Genomic DNA, 13,735 nt, shown 5'->3' on the forward strand with positions numbered 1-13,735 from the left:
CACCACTTTATTAATTTTAACTAAGGATTAGTGTATAATTCTAGAATCCAAACAACTCATTTTTATCTTGGACATAAAAGGATGCAGGTAACAGGGCACCAGCTTATCAGTATGTTTTTGATTCCCTCAGGAATACATAGTAAGCTCTGACATGAACCACACTAACATGAACATAAAATTTTATATTTTAAGATTATTAATGTTATTAAGATATGTAAGTGTAGCAGAGAAAAAAAAACCTAGTGTAGAAATTACTATAGGCTATATACCTTGATAAAATGGGGGAGATTTATGTGAAGAACATCATAATATTAAATACTAAGACAGTGTTATAATTCATTAGACAAATGTCCCAAGGAGAGGGCAGAATGTACAATGAGTGTTTTCTGAAAATGAATTGCTAAAAATGAGTACAGGCTGCAAAGACTTCAGCATTGGAAGCCCAGCTGGGCTTAAAAGGGTGGGGTGGGGGCTTTCATCCACTGTTAAACATTTGAAACACCACTATAATAAATAAAGCCACGAGTGTCTTATCAGTTTTTATGACATCAGGCTGACTCTTACTTGCATGCATTTCCCCCTCTTTACAAAGATGAGATTTTAAAACATGCTCATAGGACATTTTACATTGATTTAGACCAGTTGAAGAAAATATGGTTCAGTGTAGGATTTCAAACTGTTCCACTAAATACAATAACATTTGCAGCCGTGGCACTGTTCCATAATAATTTTAAAAGATTTCATTTTACTTATCATTGAAAGCCATTATCTGATCATATTTGACCTACATATTAATATTTTCATTACCATTCAAGCCCATTTTTGCTCTGTACAAATTGTCAGCACTCTTCACGGAGATGTTATTTATTTATTCTGGAAATATCTGGAATTCTTTCACCCTACATTTTCCTTAGGGACTTCGTTCCTCCCTCTAAAGTATTGATATTAATATCTGGGGGGGAGGGGACCATATTCAATAAAAAACGAGGGAGAGAAAGAGGTCTCTCTTAATGGTATACTACAGGAGAAGTAGAAAAACAAAGAGGGGAAAAGAAATGATAATTGTTTTCTCTAAGGCTATTATCTAATGCGAAAGCAAATAGTCAGTCTGGAAATCAGCTAACAGAAGGGGATTAGAGAGATCTGAGAGTGGCTTGATTTCTAGCAGAGCTGTCTCTGCAGCCAGTGATGAGACACAGGCAGGGCAGCTAGGAGCTCTCCAGATGGCCAGGGAAAGTGGTCGTCTTGGGTTACTGCAGGGCACTGGGGCCACCAACACGTCCCGAGCCTGGGAGAGCATCCTTAGGGAGCCAGCCCCCTGTCCAGCCTGGACCAGAGAGGGCGAGGCCAGGGAGCCAGGCCTCCGGCCCGCCAGCGCACCCCTGCGAGCCGGGTCTGCCCATTGTTAACATATACTTGACCCCCGTGACCCCCCGCATGACACAGATGTCTTCCACCTCCACCACCCGCCTAGCTTCCCTACCCCCACCCCCCGCACCTGGTCGCGGCCACGCCGCCGCCTCCCTCCCGAGCGGCCGCGGCGCCCCCGGGTGCGGGCGCGCGCGGCAGCCGACCTGGTGCGGGCGCTGTGGGCGCTGTGCGCTGCGCGCGGCGCTCCTGCTCCCCGGCGGACGCCCGGACGCCCTGCAGATAAATGCAGTCGCCTTCCTCGAGAGCGAGCGAGGGCGGGCGAGGCGGACGCAGACGCCGCCTGTGACAGTGGCAATCCCCTGCGCCCCACATCACATTTGTCTGCCACAGCAGCAACAACAGAGAGGAGCGGAGGGAGGGAGCGAGGCGGGAGGAGGGGGAGCTGAGCTCGGCGCGCGCCGGGCTCCGCGTCGCAGCCTGCGTCTGCCTGGCGTCCGCCACCCCAGGCTCCTCGCCCCGCGGCTCGCTGTGCGAGGCGACTGCCGGCGATCCGCAAGACTAGGCGGGCGGTCTCTGGGCGAGCGCGTGTGGGCGAGTGGCCGCGGACATTCTGGCACCGCGAGGGAAGCGGCGCCGCGCCCTGGTCCTCTGGCCCCGCCGGCCGGCACCGACCGGAGGAAGTTTTATTTGCAGCTGGGAGCCCGCGGCGGATGGTGGGACTCTCCAGCCCTGTGCAGTGTAAGTGCCAACGGGCGAGCTGGGTCGGCGGGCGGGCGGGCTGGAGAGCGGGTGGCCGGGACCGGCCTCGGGCTGGTACTGTTAATTACTGTGCCGATGACCGATGACCGTCAGCATCGTTTGGATTAATTGGACCGAGAGGCTCTGGGCTGAACTTGACGCTCAACTAGAGTAGGACTGCGTAGCAGGGCAAAGAAGAACATCGAGGTTGCTGGAGTCTGCGATGACACTGAACTTCGCGGACCAGATAAGACAGTATTTCCCTCCGTTTTTTTGCTTTAGATTCCCCTCACTCTCTTTTTATTTATTTTTTATTTTTTTCCATCAAAGGAGAACAGAAAGATAAGCATGTCTCTTCTACTAAACAACTGGTCCACGATGTGTTTGGCAGGTGGCTCCACACCCGCATCGTGGGTTTTTAAAACTGGAAGCGAAAGGCTTATTTTATTTTCATGGTGGACACCTTAGCCCTAGGAGCAAGATGAAGAATCCTAACTTGGTTCTGGGATACAGTTTGGGTAGGAGTCTTGTTAGCTGCACCCAGGCGCTGTGCGACCCGCCTGACAACTTTCTCTTACTCTGGCATTTGGGGTGCTTTGATGGGAAACCTCAGAAGGATGATCAGGCGGCTTCTCTAAGCCAAGTCTCCCGCCGGAGGCAAGTCCCGAGCTTCGTAGCTGGGGATACCTGGGTAGCATCGCCTCCACCATACTTCAGTGCCCCGCTGGCCCAGCCGCCCTGACCTTCTAGGGTGTTCCCATCACAGTCCCGACCCGGTGAAGCCCGCCTGCTCCTAGCCTAGAGCACAACATAGTGCCCAGTACCTCCCGCAGGGAGGAATCCAAACCTGAGCTGCAAGGGGAGAATTTCTTACGTTTTCCAGAAATCCCTCAGGGGAAGTAACTGGGGCTAGCGGGTCCCCGCCGTTCACAATCCTCTGGGCGAATCTAGAAGGTCCAGGTTGGTTGAAACCCTCTCCCACCCCGGACGGATCTTGTCCTGACCAGGATGATTTAAGCAAAAAACAGTTTAAGTCCGCATACGTACTTAAACCCGGTTTTTGAAACTGTTTATTCTTTCTTTCTTTCTTTCTTTCTTTCTTTCTTTCTTTCTTTCTTTCTTTCTTTCTTTCTTTCTTTCTTTCTTTCTTTTAAAGGTCAGTTAAGCTTTGGAAAAGTTTTGAGTGTTATGATTCCGGGCAGTAGGATGTGAACCACGACTGTTACTAAAAATAGCTGCCTTCCCTCCTCCTCTTCCCACTAAAGGCTGTTACTGCTCGGAGGATTTGGCCAGAGTCTTGGAGCCCTGGGCCTTCCTAGCTCCTTTGCAAAGGGTAGCAGGGAAGTCTTTTTGAATTTAGCTTTCCTTCAGGATTGGGCACCACAAATCCCAGCGTGCCCCAGCATGACTGGTGCCTCTTGGGAAAATGCGCAGAAAGAAGCTCGAAAGGAATTATCTAGTATTCCCTGGGAAGAGACCCTGAAGAACAGCCAGGGAGTGAGGAGCTGGAGATGCCACTCCAGACCAACTTCATGTGCTTGATGTAACTCTGAGACCTCTTGAATTTTTAACTTCGCTTCCCTTAATTAATCTGCCCAGGGCCTGTGTATAAATGGCTGTCCACAGCTGCTGCAAATTGATTTATCTCCCGATAAAGGTCGGGTTGCTGACCAAAGCATCCTTTATACCTTCTGTGTGAGCTAAAAATGTGTTTTACAGGCTTTCCTCCCTCCTAGCCTCCTTTTCAACATCTGTACCATTTTTTAAGTGCCCTCTGTGGCTCTTATTATCATCCTCCTTCTTATAGGCCAGAAGAAGAACTGGGTCTATGCCCGGGAAGTCCACACTCCCCAGAATACAAATTGAGCAGCTTCTCTATGATGAACGGTTTGTGAGCGTTGGGGGGCCTCCTTAGTTTATTGCAGCACTTTCCAAGTCTTCTCTGTGTCCAACTTCCCTGCTCGCACAAATCCTTAGAAAGGATCAGCACATACCATTGTTTCCCAAGCCTTGGTGGCCTCAGTTTGGGTGTTTGGAATGTGTCTAAACAAAAACACATCCCCAATGCGTTATTCCCCCATGTCAATACTTAAAATGCTGTCTAGTTTTAGTATGATGATGGTGGCTGTCAACGAAGAGAGAGGTGGCTGGGTGATTTCATTTTCTCTTCACTATCTTTGAAAGAGAGGGCCAATAGTCTCACATGATGTTGACTAGAATCTCCGTTTGTTCCAGATTTTTCCTTATTTTATTTTATTTTTAAATTTTCAGCCAGGATGAGTGTTAGACCGTTGGAACTCTTCCCTTATCAAATGTAGTTCACATTTGACATTTTATTAATCTATTCTTTGAAAAGACAGAATTCTAACAACATTACCAAGGAATCATTCTTGGCACACAGAAATTGGATTTTAACTAAGCCCATGCTACAAGAAGAACTTCATGAAGTTCGTATTAAAAACATTTGTTTAACCATTAATTAGAAACCATGTAGACCATGTAGACCGTAGCCCCCTTTCTTTGAAAAACTAGATACTCTGTGGGAGAATTTCAGTGTGCAATTTTTGCTGGTTCTCATCTAATAAAGGCAGCAGAGAGAACACCTGGATATTTTTTCTCTCTAATATTTGGACAGCTCAAATCATTGCAAAAGTCTTTGAAATGGCATTTTTTCTTTGTTGACTAAGTCTCTTTTACCCACCAATACCTGCTAATGACTTGATTTTTGTAGTGGTCTTTGAAAGGATCTTCTTAATAAGAACTATTCTATCTTCAGTGCAGGGGAAGCTGCCCTGTTAAATGACAACTTCCTGGAAATATCAGGAGAGCAACCTTTGAGTTACAGAGGACTAAGTGTTTTGTAATTCTTACCCAATCCTTTTCTGAAAGAAGGAAACCACTGCCTTTGGTGTTAGTATCAGTGAAGCCATTCCCATCGAGGTGTTAGCCTCAATATTTTTGGGTAAACTCCTTATAAATTGTAAAGAACCTCGCAAATGTCAGGTGCAGTTATAATTTATTTTATTGTAAACTTAGAGGCTTAGCCGCCCTCCTTCGGTTTTAAACGTTGAAAAGGGATCAGGAGAAAGAAATGCTTCCATTAAGAATGCTGGTCAGTGGTTGTCAGTTTAGGACATTCTTCACTGTCAAATCCTGTTTCTCGCTTCTTTGATATGAACATCAGCTGACAGGCACTGAATGCAAAGCCTTCTTCATTGAGGTTTTATGCAGGCAACATAGCCCCTCATAGCAAAGCAATCTGAAAAATTGGCACCTGCACAATTTGCATGTGAAAAAAAAAAACAAAACCAAGTCAGTTGCATTTAGCTGGAGTCTATTACTGTAAGTTATGTAAGAGGGAAAGGCTATTTGTTTGTTGCTGTTTGGGCATTTAAAGGTTCTGTATTTTAATATGGATACCTTATTCATCATATTATGATCTTTGGTCTTTATTGATAGCAAAAGCAGGGCGAATTGAGCTTTTGGTTTGTAGAAGTTATTTATTATGGAATGGAGTCACTTTGCTCTACAGGCTTACCAAAATCAGTGAAATGCTTAGTTAGAATCAGCTAAAAATTTAAAATGTAGCTTCGAAGAAGGTTTTGAGAGTAGTCTATTAAAAGTTAAGTAAATGTGTAAAATTGGGCTAAGAGGAGTATCACTTGAAAACAATCTTGGATTTTAATAGTTATAGACTTCAGTAACAACTCAAAATCCCCCAAACAAACATTTCAGACTTCTAAACTTGTGTGTGTGTGTGTGCGCGCGTGCACGTGTGCATGTATGTGTGCATGTGCATGTGTGTGTGTGTGTGTGTGTGTGTGTGTCGGGGGGGCAGTTTCCCCTCATTTTACTTGTTAAACTGTTTGTCACCTGTATGACCTTTCCAAAATTATATCTGACCCTCTTTATATAAACCAACAAATAAATGTTAAATCAGCTACAAAAACCTTTGTGAACCTCAGACTATTATCCATCAAAGGGGACATTTTATCCAGTGTAAGCTATTTAGTATTATCTAAAGAGACACCTTCCAACTTCACCTTTTTACAGCCATTAATATAAGAGTTCCTAAATTATGTTTAAAGAACAGTGGACATTTTATTAAAGCAAACATTAGTTCAGTTTAATGGAGGTAATTGTAAATGATAAGACAGAGCAGGTTATCTCTGTGTTGTTTAAACAGAGAAACTACTTTGCACCATTTCCAGCAGCCATCTGTAGGAGAGAAGGGGTTGCACCTGTCTGTCCACACTAATTATAGATTAAGGCCAAAAAGAAATGAAATTCGAGGAGGTTTTTCAGCTCATGAAATCCATACTGCCTTTATTGTAAACGTGTTCTATGTAAAGAGGATGGTGGCTGAGTTGTGAGTAAATAAATTGCTATGTCGCTGCTAGGCACTTGGTTTTGGAGCACAGTTCTACTGCATTAACCTTTGATATTAAACAAAAAAATAAATAAATAAAGACGGCAACTTGGACATGGGTGGTAGCCTTTGTTTGGCATCCATAGTTACAAGGTAGTGAGCAGCAGTGGGTGCAGCAGCTCAGAAATGTGCAATAAAGCAGCCGAAAGGCCAGAAATGCTTTCGTATTCTGAAATGCAGATGAAGAAAGATCCTGTGTTAACTTACGCATAAAAGAGGGCTTTTATTATTATTATTATTTTTTGTAAATTAGAAAGCTTTTTTTTCCCTTTTTCTGCACTTTCAGCTTCACATCCATGAGAAATTAAAGCAAAATGAGTGAAGAATGCATCCTTCAATGAAAGGTCACCCGAATGTCTACCACATCTGTTTATAGTAATTATGAACATAATTAACATAAGAATTACAAATGAAATAATGACAAGCTGAGCACTGAGATATTATGCCATAATGGTCATATGTTGGAATTCTCACATTATAGCACACTAGACTTCACATACTCAAAAGAAAGAAAGAAAATGCTAGATTTTTTATCTGAGTTAATGTTTCAAAACTTATCTGCCTGGGGCAGATGGACTTCTTGCTTTTACAAGAAGGTAACCCATTATTAAGAAAAGAACTCATTGAAATTAAAATTTCGATTGAGCTCGGTTGTTAAGTTGTCTGTAATTATAGGTACCACTTTCTGTTGGATACTCAGTCCGTGATAATAATAATTCTTGATTACTATGTTGCTTTACTTTTTGTTTTGATTTTTCTTGAAAGAAGATCTCATTCCGGTAGCCCAGGCTGGCCTAGAACTTACTATAGACTCTCAGGCTAGCTTGGAACTCATAGTGATCCTCCTGCATCAGTCTCCTGAGTGCTGAGGTGGGGGAAGGGAGATCACTACACTGAGCATGTTTGTTTGTTGTGTTTTTGTTTTCATTGTAAGCTTTGGAGCAAAATACTTGGCATAGAAGCATCATGGAACAGTACTCAGAGTGGTGGATACACTGTACTTTCTTCACAAAACAAGAACATCTGTACTTTAGCTGATGTGCAGTTTTCTTTGTGCCCAGTCTTTGGGAATACCTTTTAGAGGAAAATATGTGTTTGGAGATTAAAAGCAGTAATTAGAACTTTATTTTTCATTTTTGCAAGTATTAAGTTTATAAAAATAACAGGTTTCATTGTTACATCTCTGTGCAGATGTATCTAGTGCATTTTCATTAGTACATTGTAATACACCAGTGAGCCTTTGTATGTTGATTTTTTTTCCCCCTTTCCTGAGTTGCATTGGAAGTCAAGGTGTTTGTATACAGTCTGTGCCCAAAATGATGTAGCAGCAGTTCCTGCTGCTGGCTAGGGTGAGTACAGTTCCTGATTACAGTGAGAGAAAAGACGAAAGGACGCCTTTTACAAGAGCCAAGAGGATATTCCGAAAATCTATTATTAACTTAAAAACATGGAGGGATGACATATTTTCCCCCATTCAGAGCTCCCTTGCCTCTGTCATGTTGCCTGCCAAGTGGTTTACTTCCTGCCCCAGAACCCTTCTCTAACTACTGAACCTGGTCACTTTTTGAAGATTTATGGAGGAAATATCACCTTGTTCTTGTGCAGTGATACTGCGAGGCTTTCCACATTATTGGATTACTGGAGGATTGTAGCAGGACTCCTTTTATCTGGCATTCATTCTATGACAAGATTTTCACACATGCCCTTCCCCCAGCATGCCCAGCTTTCTTCACTTTGTGTTACCTATCACATTTCCCTTGATTCTTTTCTTGGGTTGGGAACATGTGTGTGTGTGTGTGTGTGTGTGTGTGTGTGTGTGTTTTGAGGGGGGGTTCATTGCACATCAGACCTGTTTTGTCATTTTAGGCTAAGTGGTTTGCAAGGTACTTGATGAAACAAAGCCCCTTTTAAAATGCATCCTGCTCTTATCTTTAACTCATTGCTTCCCCCTCCCCCTACCCCCTCCTGCCTCATTGTGTTGCCTTCTACTGACTTTTCATGTATAAACTGTTTTATGGCCCCAAGTTTCACAGCAGTTGTGACTGCAGTGTGTGCCATGACATTCTGTGGTTTATTGAACCATGTCTCCACAGTGCAGGGAAGGCTTCTTAACCAAGCTTCAGGGCCTAGAAACACAACACAGCCAAATACCCCCCTCCCCCCAAAGAGAAGACCTCCTTTGCTGCATTATCTGCACTCCATTAAGGACCTGATCAGATGTTCAGATTGTCTGATGGGTGCATTTAAAAGTGAAAAGGGGCTCCCAAGGGACTACTCAGGTGTATCCCCTCCCCTCCTGACCCTGCTGGGGTGGAGGAGGGTGAACTCTGGCCGGCTGGCAGAGCATTAGCCCCTGCTCCTTCTGATTGATTCTCAGGCTCTGGGTGGGTGAAGAGCCGCGAGGCAGCTCAAGCCAAGATTGATTGCCTCAATTTCGAATTCCCACCTCCCAAACAGACTCTCAGACGTACGCAGAAGGACGCTTCTACCCCAACTGGACTTCTGGAAGTGGCGCAGGTGTCTGAGTCACCTGTAGCTACCAATCACAAGTGGTCCTCCTTATCACAATGATGCTGGCTGCCCTGCATCTTCGGCTAGGACGCACTCAAAGCCTGAAGAGGGCGGGGCGTGGGGGGGGGCGGGAAAGGAGGTTGTATCTCTCTGTATCTCCCTTGCATCTATGTGTGGGGGTGAGTGGGGGGCTGGGTTTTAGTATACGGTTTAGTACACAGAAAGAGACAGCTCCCGCGGGAGGTATCCTGGCAGGCTGCAGGACTATTGTGTCAGCACAGTAGATTTGTTTTGCAAATTATGTGTCTTTGGATAGAGGTGAGGTGCTGAAGGTGTCACTGTCAAAACCACCAAGGGAGAGCTCTTGATCCCGCTGACCTTGACAGAACCTCTAGTGTTAGTGGAGACACAGGGCTAGCAAATCCAAATATTTGGGAGGTGGGGCTGAAAGGCACGGGTTACTGCAGCCTTGATTGCCTCCACCTCCCAGTCTCTCTGGGTAGCTGTCCTTTCGCTTTGACCCCATCCCAAGCAGGTCCCTGCCCCTGAATCCCTTCCCTGTCTCCCCCTCCTGCTTGCATCTCTTCCCTCCCTCTCTTCCCTCTCTCTCTCTCTCCCACTTTTCCTCCCTCTCCCCTCCGTCTCGCACGCACCCTCTGTTTATTTTCCTGCCTCCATCTGGGCCCTGCTGATATTGTAATCACCCTGATGCACGTTGGCTCCTCTCCTCTCCCTCCCGCGCGCACACACTCACTCACACACAATGTGCCATCCCGACCAGCCCTTTACTTCTGATAAGCTCCGATGTGTGTTTAATGAATACAAAGCGGCGGTGTGGGGGCCGCGCGGCCGGCCGCCTCGCGCGCTCGCCGCCGGAAGGTAATCTCCGCGGCCGGGCTGGGGGCGGCGGGGCGGGGCGCGGCGTGGGGGCGCCCCCCCCCCAACGATCCGGAGCAGATAAGAGCCGGGGAAGTGAAGATGTAACCTGTTATCGGGAGCTCCTCTTAGCTGCCAGAGGGAATTTACATTTAAAGATTACAGAGGGAGAGGGAGAGGATCTGCCTTTTGTTGTGCTGGGTGAGGAGGAGGCAGCGGCCCTGGCCTCCCCGCTATCTCCCATCACCTCTGCTATCCAGACGGGGACTCGCGGAGGTGAGATTACCGAGGGCCTTATCTTTAATTGGGTTTAGTGTTGCCAGTCTGAATAGGTTTAAAGAGACTGGATAAAGGGTGAACAATAGATTATTTGTTGATCGGACGCTGGAGCCCTCAGATGTAAAAGAGAGAGGAAGAACTCTTAACAACTTGATTAGCTGTATTTGATTCTGATTTTGAGGTGACAGGGTCTCTCTTGGTAAAAGGGGGAAGGACTAGGGAACTTAGGTGCGATTTGAATGACTTACAATGTTTTATTCCAGCACTTCTGCACCTGTCTTATTTTAACGGTGCTACCTCACCTTTTCTCCTTAGGGTTGATAAAGTGAGTGATGGGCTGAGGCAGTGGGGGTACTGGCCTTCAATGCTTGGTGTTGTGTGGCTTGTTTAGAACAGGTGATGAATTGATTCTTTGAGTCCTGGAAAGAACCTGAAAAGCTAATGAAGCCCACTTTTAGTATGGAAGGAAGAGAATGGTAGATTATGGTTCAACTCTGGATAGAAGGGCGAGCATCATTCCAGGTGTGGTAGAGAGATATATATTTTGTATTTGAACCATACCATCTTTTGCTTGAAGTCAGTGTGGGGAAAAAAATGAAGCAGATTGTCACCTAACTTATGAATGTATTTCAAAATTTTATGATACAAACTTTAGAAGGTTCTTAGAATAAATAAAAGAAGACAAAAATGATTGCTTCTGCCTCCTAATCATTGTTGAGATAGGTGATTTCATAGGTAGGTAGATATGAGCCAGTAACTAAAAGCCTAATTAAAATTTGTTTAAAGCCAGAGGGACATGTTTCCTTGTTGACAGCAGCAGATCGATGGGAGAAGACAATAAGTCCCATTATTTTACTTCCATTGACTGAACATATTGACATTGCAGGTTTGCAGTTACCTCAGTGACAGTGACAGAACACTGAAATTCACTGACCCACTGGTCAGAGGGGCCCCTAGATTACTGAGTGTCTTTTTTACCTTACCACCCAGACAGAAGGGGAAAGGCTAGTCTCTGGTCCTTCAGAGGGAGGGTAGTAGTTTTGGTTAAGGAACTGTCAGATGGCATGTTTTAGGCATATCAATATTTTTTTTCAAAACTGAATATCATATAGAAATATATATGCATTCAAAATCTAGGGGAGCAGCTTAGCAATCTTGAGAGTATTTATATACACGAACACCCATTTCCAAGATTTCCTTTTGCTCTCCCTGAAGATGTTTACAGCAGGTGGCCAGCTTGTGTTTGGATGATATCCATTATGTTCCAATCTAGGGTACTCAAGCAGCTAAGCCTGTGTCTTAGAAAACAAGTGTTTAGAGGCTCCCTGGACATAGGGCCTGACTCTGACTGGTCTGCAGTTTCTTTGGTGGCTGAAACAAGGAATGAATGAGATGTGATTCCCCCATGGTCAGGTGTGTCCATAAACAGTGATGTGGACTTTCTATGGTTTTCAAGCAAATGCAGACAAAATATAATTTGCTATCCTCATGGCTGGCATTTTTATACACTTTGTATAGTCTTTACATAATAAAATCAAGTATTAGGTAGACACCACAGTCCAAGAAATTTGAACCACGCTACAGAAGATATGGAATAAAGCCAGAAGAGACTAAACATAGTTTTTTAAAAGTTTAATGACCATGACTTATACATAGTACACAGTGACTATTGCCGTCAAGCAGGGAACTGATGCCCTTTGCCGTGTTTTAGAACAAAACTAGTCTTTTAGACCATTTTCATGAAAATGTTAGGCTTCCATTTGATCAGCAGGTGCTGTGGAGATGAAAGCCATGTGTAAATTTTCAGCAGGCTAAAAGTGTCAATTCAGAAAAGGAAAGTGATAGGAGAAAAAGCAATCAGTTTTCCTGTTTTCAATTTGTGCAGGATTTGAAGAGCTGTTTTGTTGAACTGTTACATCTGCTCCAATATGAATATTGAACTACTTCCACTAAAAATAACAACCTATAATTTGGAAGCTACTGCAGCCTTTTGTTAATGCGAATGGGTTATTTAAAAACAAAACAAAATAAAAATAAAAATATATATATAAAAAAAAGACAATTTTCTATTCTGACAGTCTCTTGCCTGATGTGCATTTTCATTTGCTGGTCTTTTCATCCCCAGAAGACAAATGATGTTATGCAATTAGGGCCTCATCTTGTTTTGACTATGCAAAGAGGTTCCTATAGGTGAAAATCCTGATAATAGAAAAAGGTATCCCAGGAAACAAAATTTATTTCAGAGTAATCGTTTAAAGCATGTTTATTTACAATGAGGTGCTTATGCCCTACATTCTCTATTAGTGTGGTTTTTTTTTTTTTTTTTAACTTAGCAGTGACTACTGTGAGAAAGTTAACACTATTGAATTGCATACTGAGCTCTCTGTGGTGTAGTCTACCTTTAATATACCTCCAAATGTAAGTTTAAACTAATCAGGGATATTTTACCTAACAGGGCTTTCAAATAATTTTTTTCATGCTTAAATAAAATGATTAAATTATGCTTGAGTGCCTGCATACAAAGGCTTTGGCCTCTATAGTACTGCTAATCAAATAAGTTTTATGGACCACATTAGAGGAAAAATTGGATGCATTTTACTGGTGACATTTCTAGGAAAGGCGTGTTCTTTAAATACATCTAGTATTAATTAAAATGAAAACTCCAGAATATATTTCAAAGAATCATAATGAAAAATGTCTCATCCACATAACAAGAATGAGCTGTGACACTGTCTACATGTAATATAGGCGTAGACATTGAAGGTAGAGGAAGACAAGTGGATAAGGTTACATATTGATTCAAGGATTGATTGCACTTGGTTTGACTTGTGGCTAACGTCATTTGTCCAGGGTGAGACCCGATCGCTGCCGAGGATCAATTAGCTGTGTAGCTTGTGGCTTCACACTTGAGTAGCTAGACACATTCTTCACAGATAAACTCTGAAGAGCTCAGGAAAGGATTGACAGATACTTTGACGCATGAACATGTTGATTTGCAAATGTAGCATTTTCTGTTGGTATTGATAAATGCAGTAGCTCTTTAGAAACATCAGGTCACAATAAGAGTGGTTGCAGAATGCAACTGAAGGTGCTATTGTATGAATGACTATGTATAATGCAATCAGACAAAGAGTATTATCTTAAGGAGTGTCTCTCCCAATCTGAAGCCCAGTGAACGGACTAGGATTGTGGTGTTCTGGCACATCATTAAATAAGTTTAGTACCTTACGGGTATATTCTTTGGTACATGTATTTCGCCATTTTCAAGGAAAGAGCCTGAGTCACGCATGCTGGTTTATACCTGTAATCTCAACGCTGGGAGGTGGGAGGATTAAAAGTTCAGAGTTCTCTTTTGCTGCACAGTCTGAAACTGTCTTACAACCATTACTCTGAGAGAGAGGCAGAGAGGGAGGGGGGGAGAAGGTGAGAGGGGGAGGGGAGAGAGAGAGAGAGAGAAGAGAGAGGAGAGAGAGGAGAGAGAGAGAAGAGAGAGGGGAGAGAGAGAGAAGAGAGAGGAGAGAGAGAGAGAGA

At 43.9% G+C, this 13,735-nt stretch overlaps 1 protein-coding gene across 5 annotated transcripts in view; it reads left to right on the plus strand.

The window, feature by feature from the left end:
- Positions 1-1,647: 1,647 nt before the first annotated feature.
- Runx1t1 (RUNX1 partner transcriptional co-repressor 1) overlaps positions 1,648-13,735 on the plus strand; it is a 149,508-nt gene continuing 137,420 nt past the window's right edge. Inside the window, exon 1 of one of the 5 annotated variants that reach the window (XM_029533280.1) lies at positions 1,648-2,109. Coding sequence is in view for 2 of the 5 variants with exons in the window: in XM_029533281.1 (XP_029389141.1) it covers positions 9,865-9,928 (64 nt within the window). In the remaining 3 variants the exon portion in view is untranslated. Of the gene's footprint in view, positions 2,110-9,413; positions 9,929-10,018; positions 10,202-13,735 lie in introns of those variants that run through there. The other 4 variants (XM_021221934.2, XM_029533281.1, XM_021221936.1 and 1 more) reach the window with 4 other exon arrangements.

This window comes from Mus pahari, chromosome 22, assembly GCF_900095145.1.
Source record: "Mus pahari chromosome 22, PAHARI_EIJ_v1.1, whole genome shotgun sequence".
Taxonomy (NCBI): domain Eukaryota; kingdom Metazoa; phylum Chordata; class Mammalia; order Rodentia; family Muridae; genus Mus; species Mus pahari.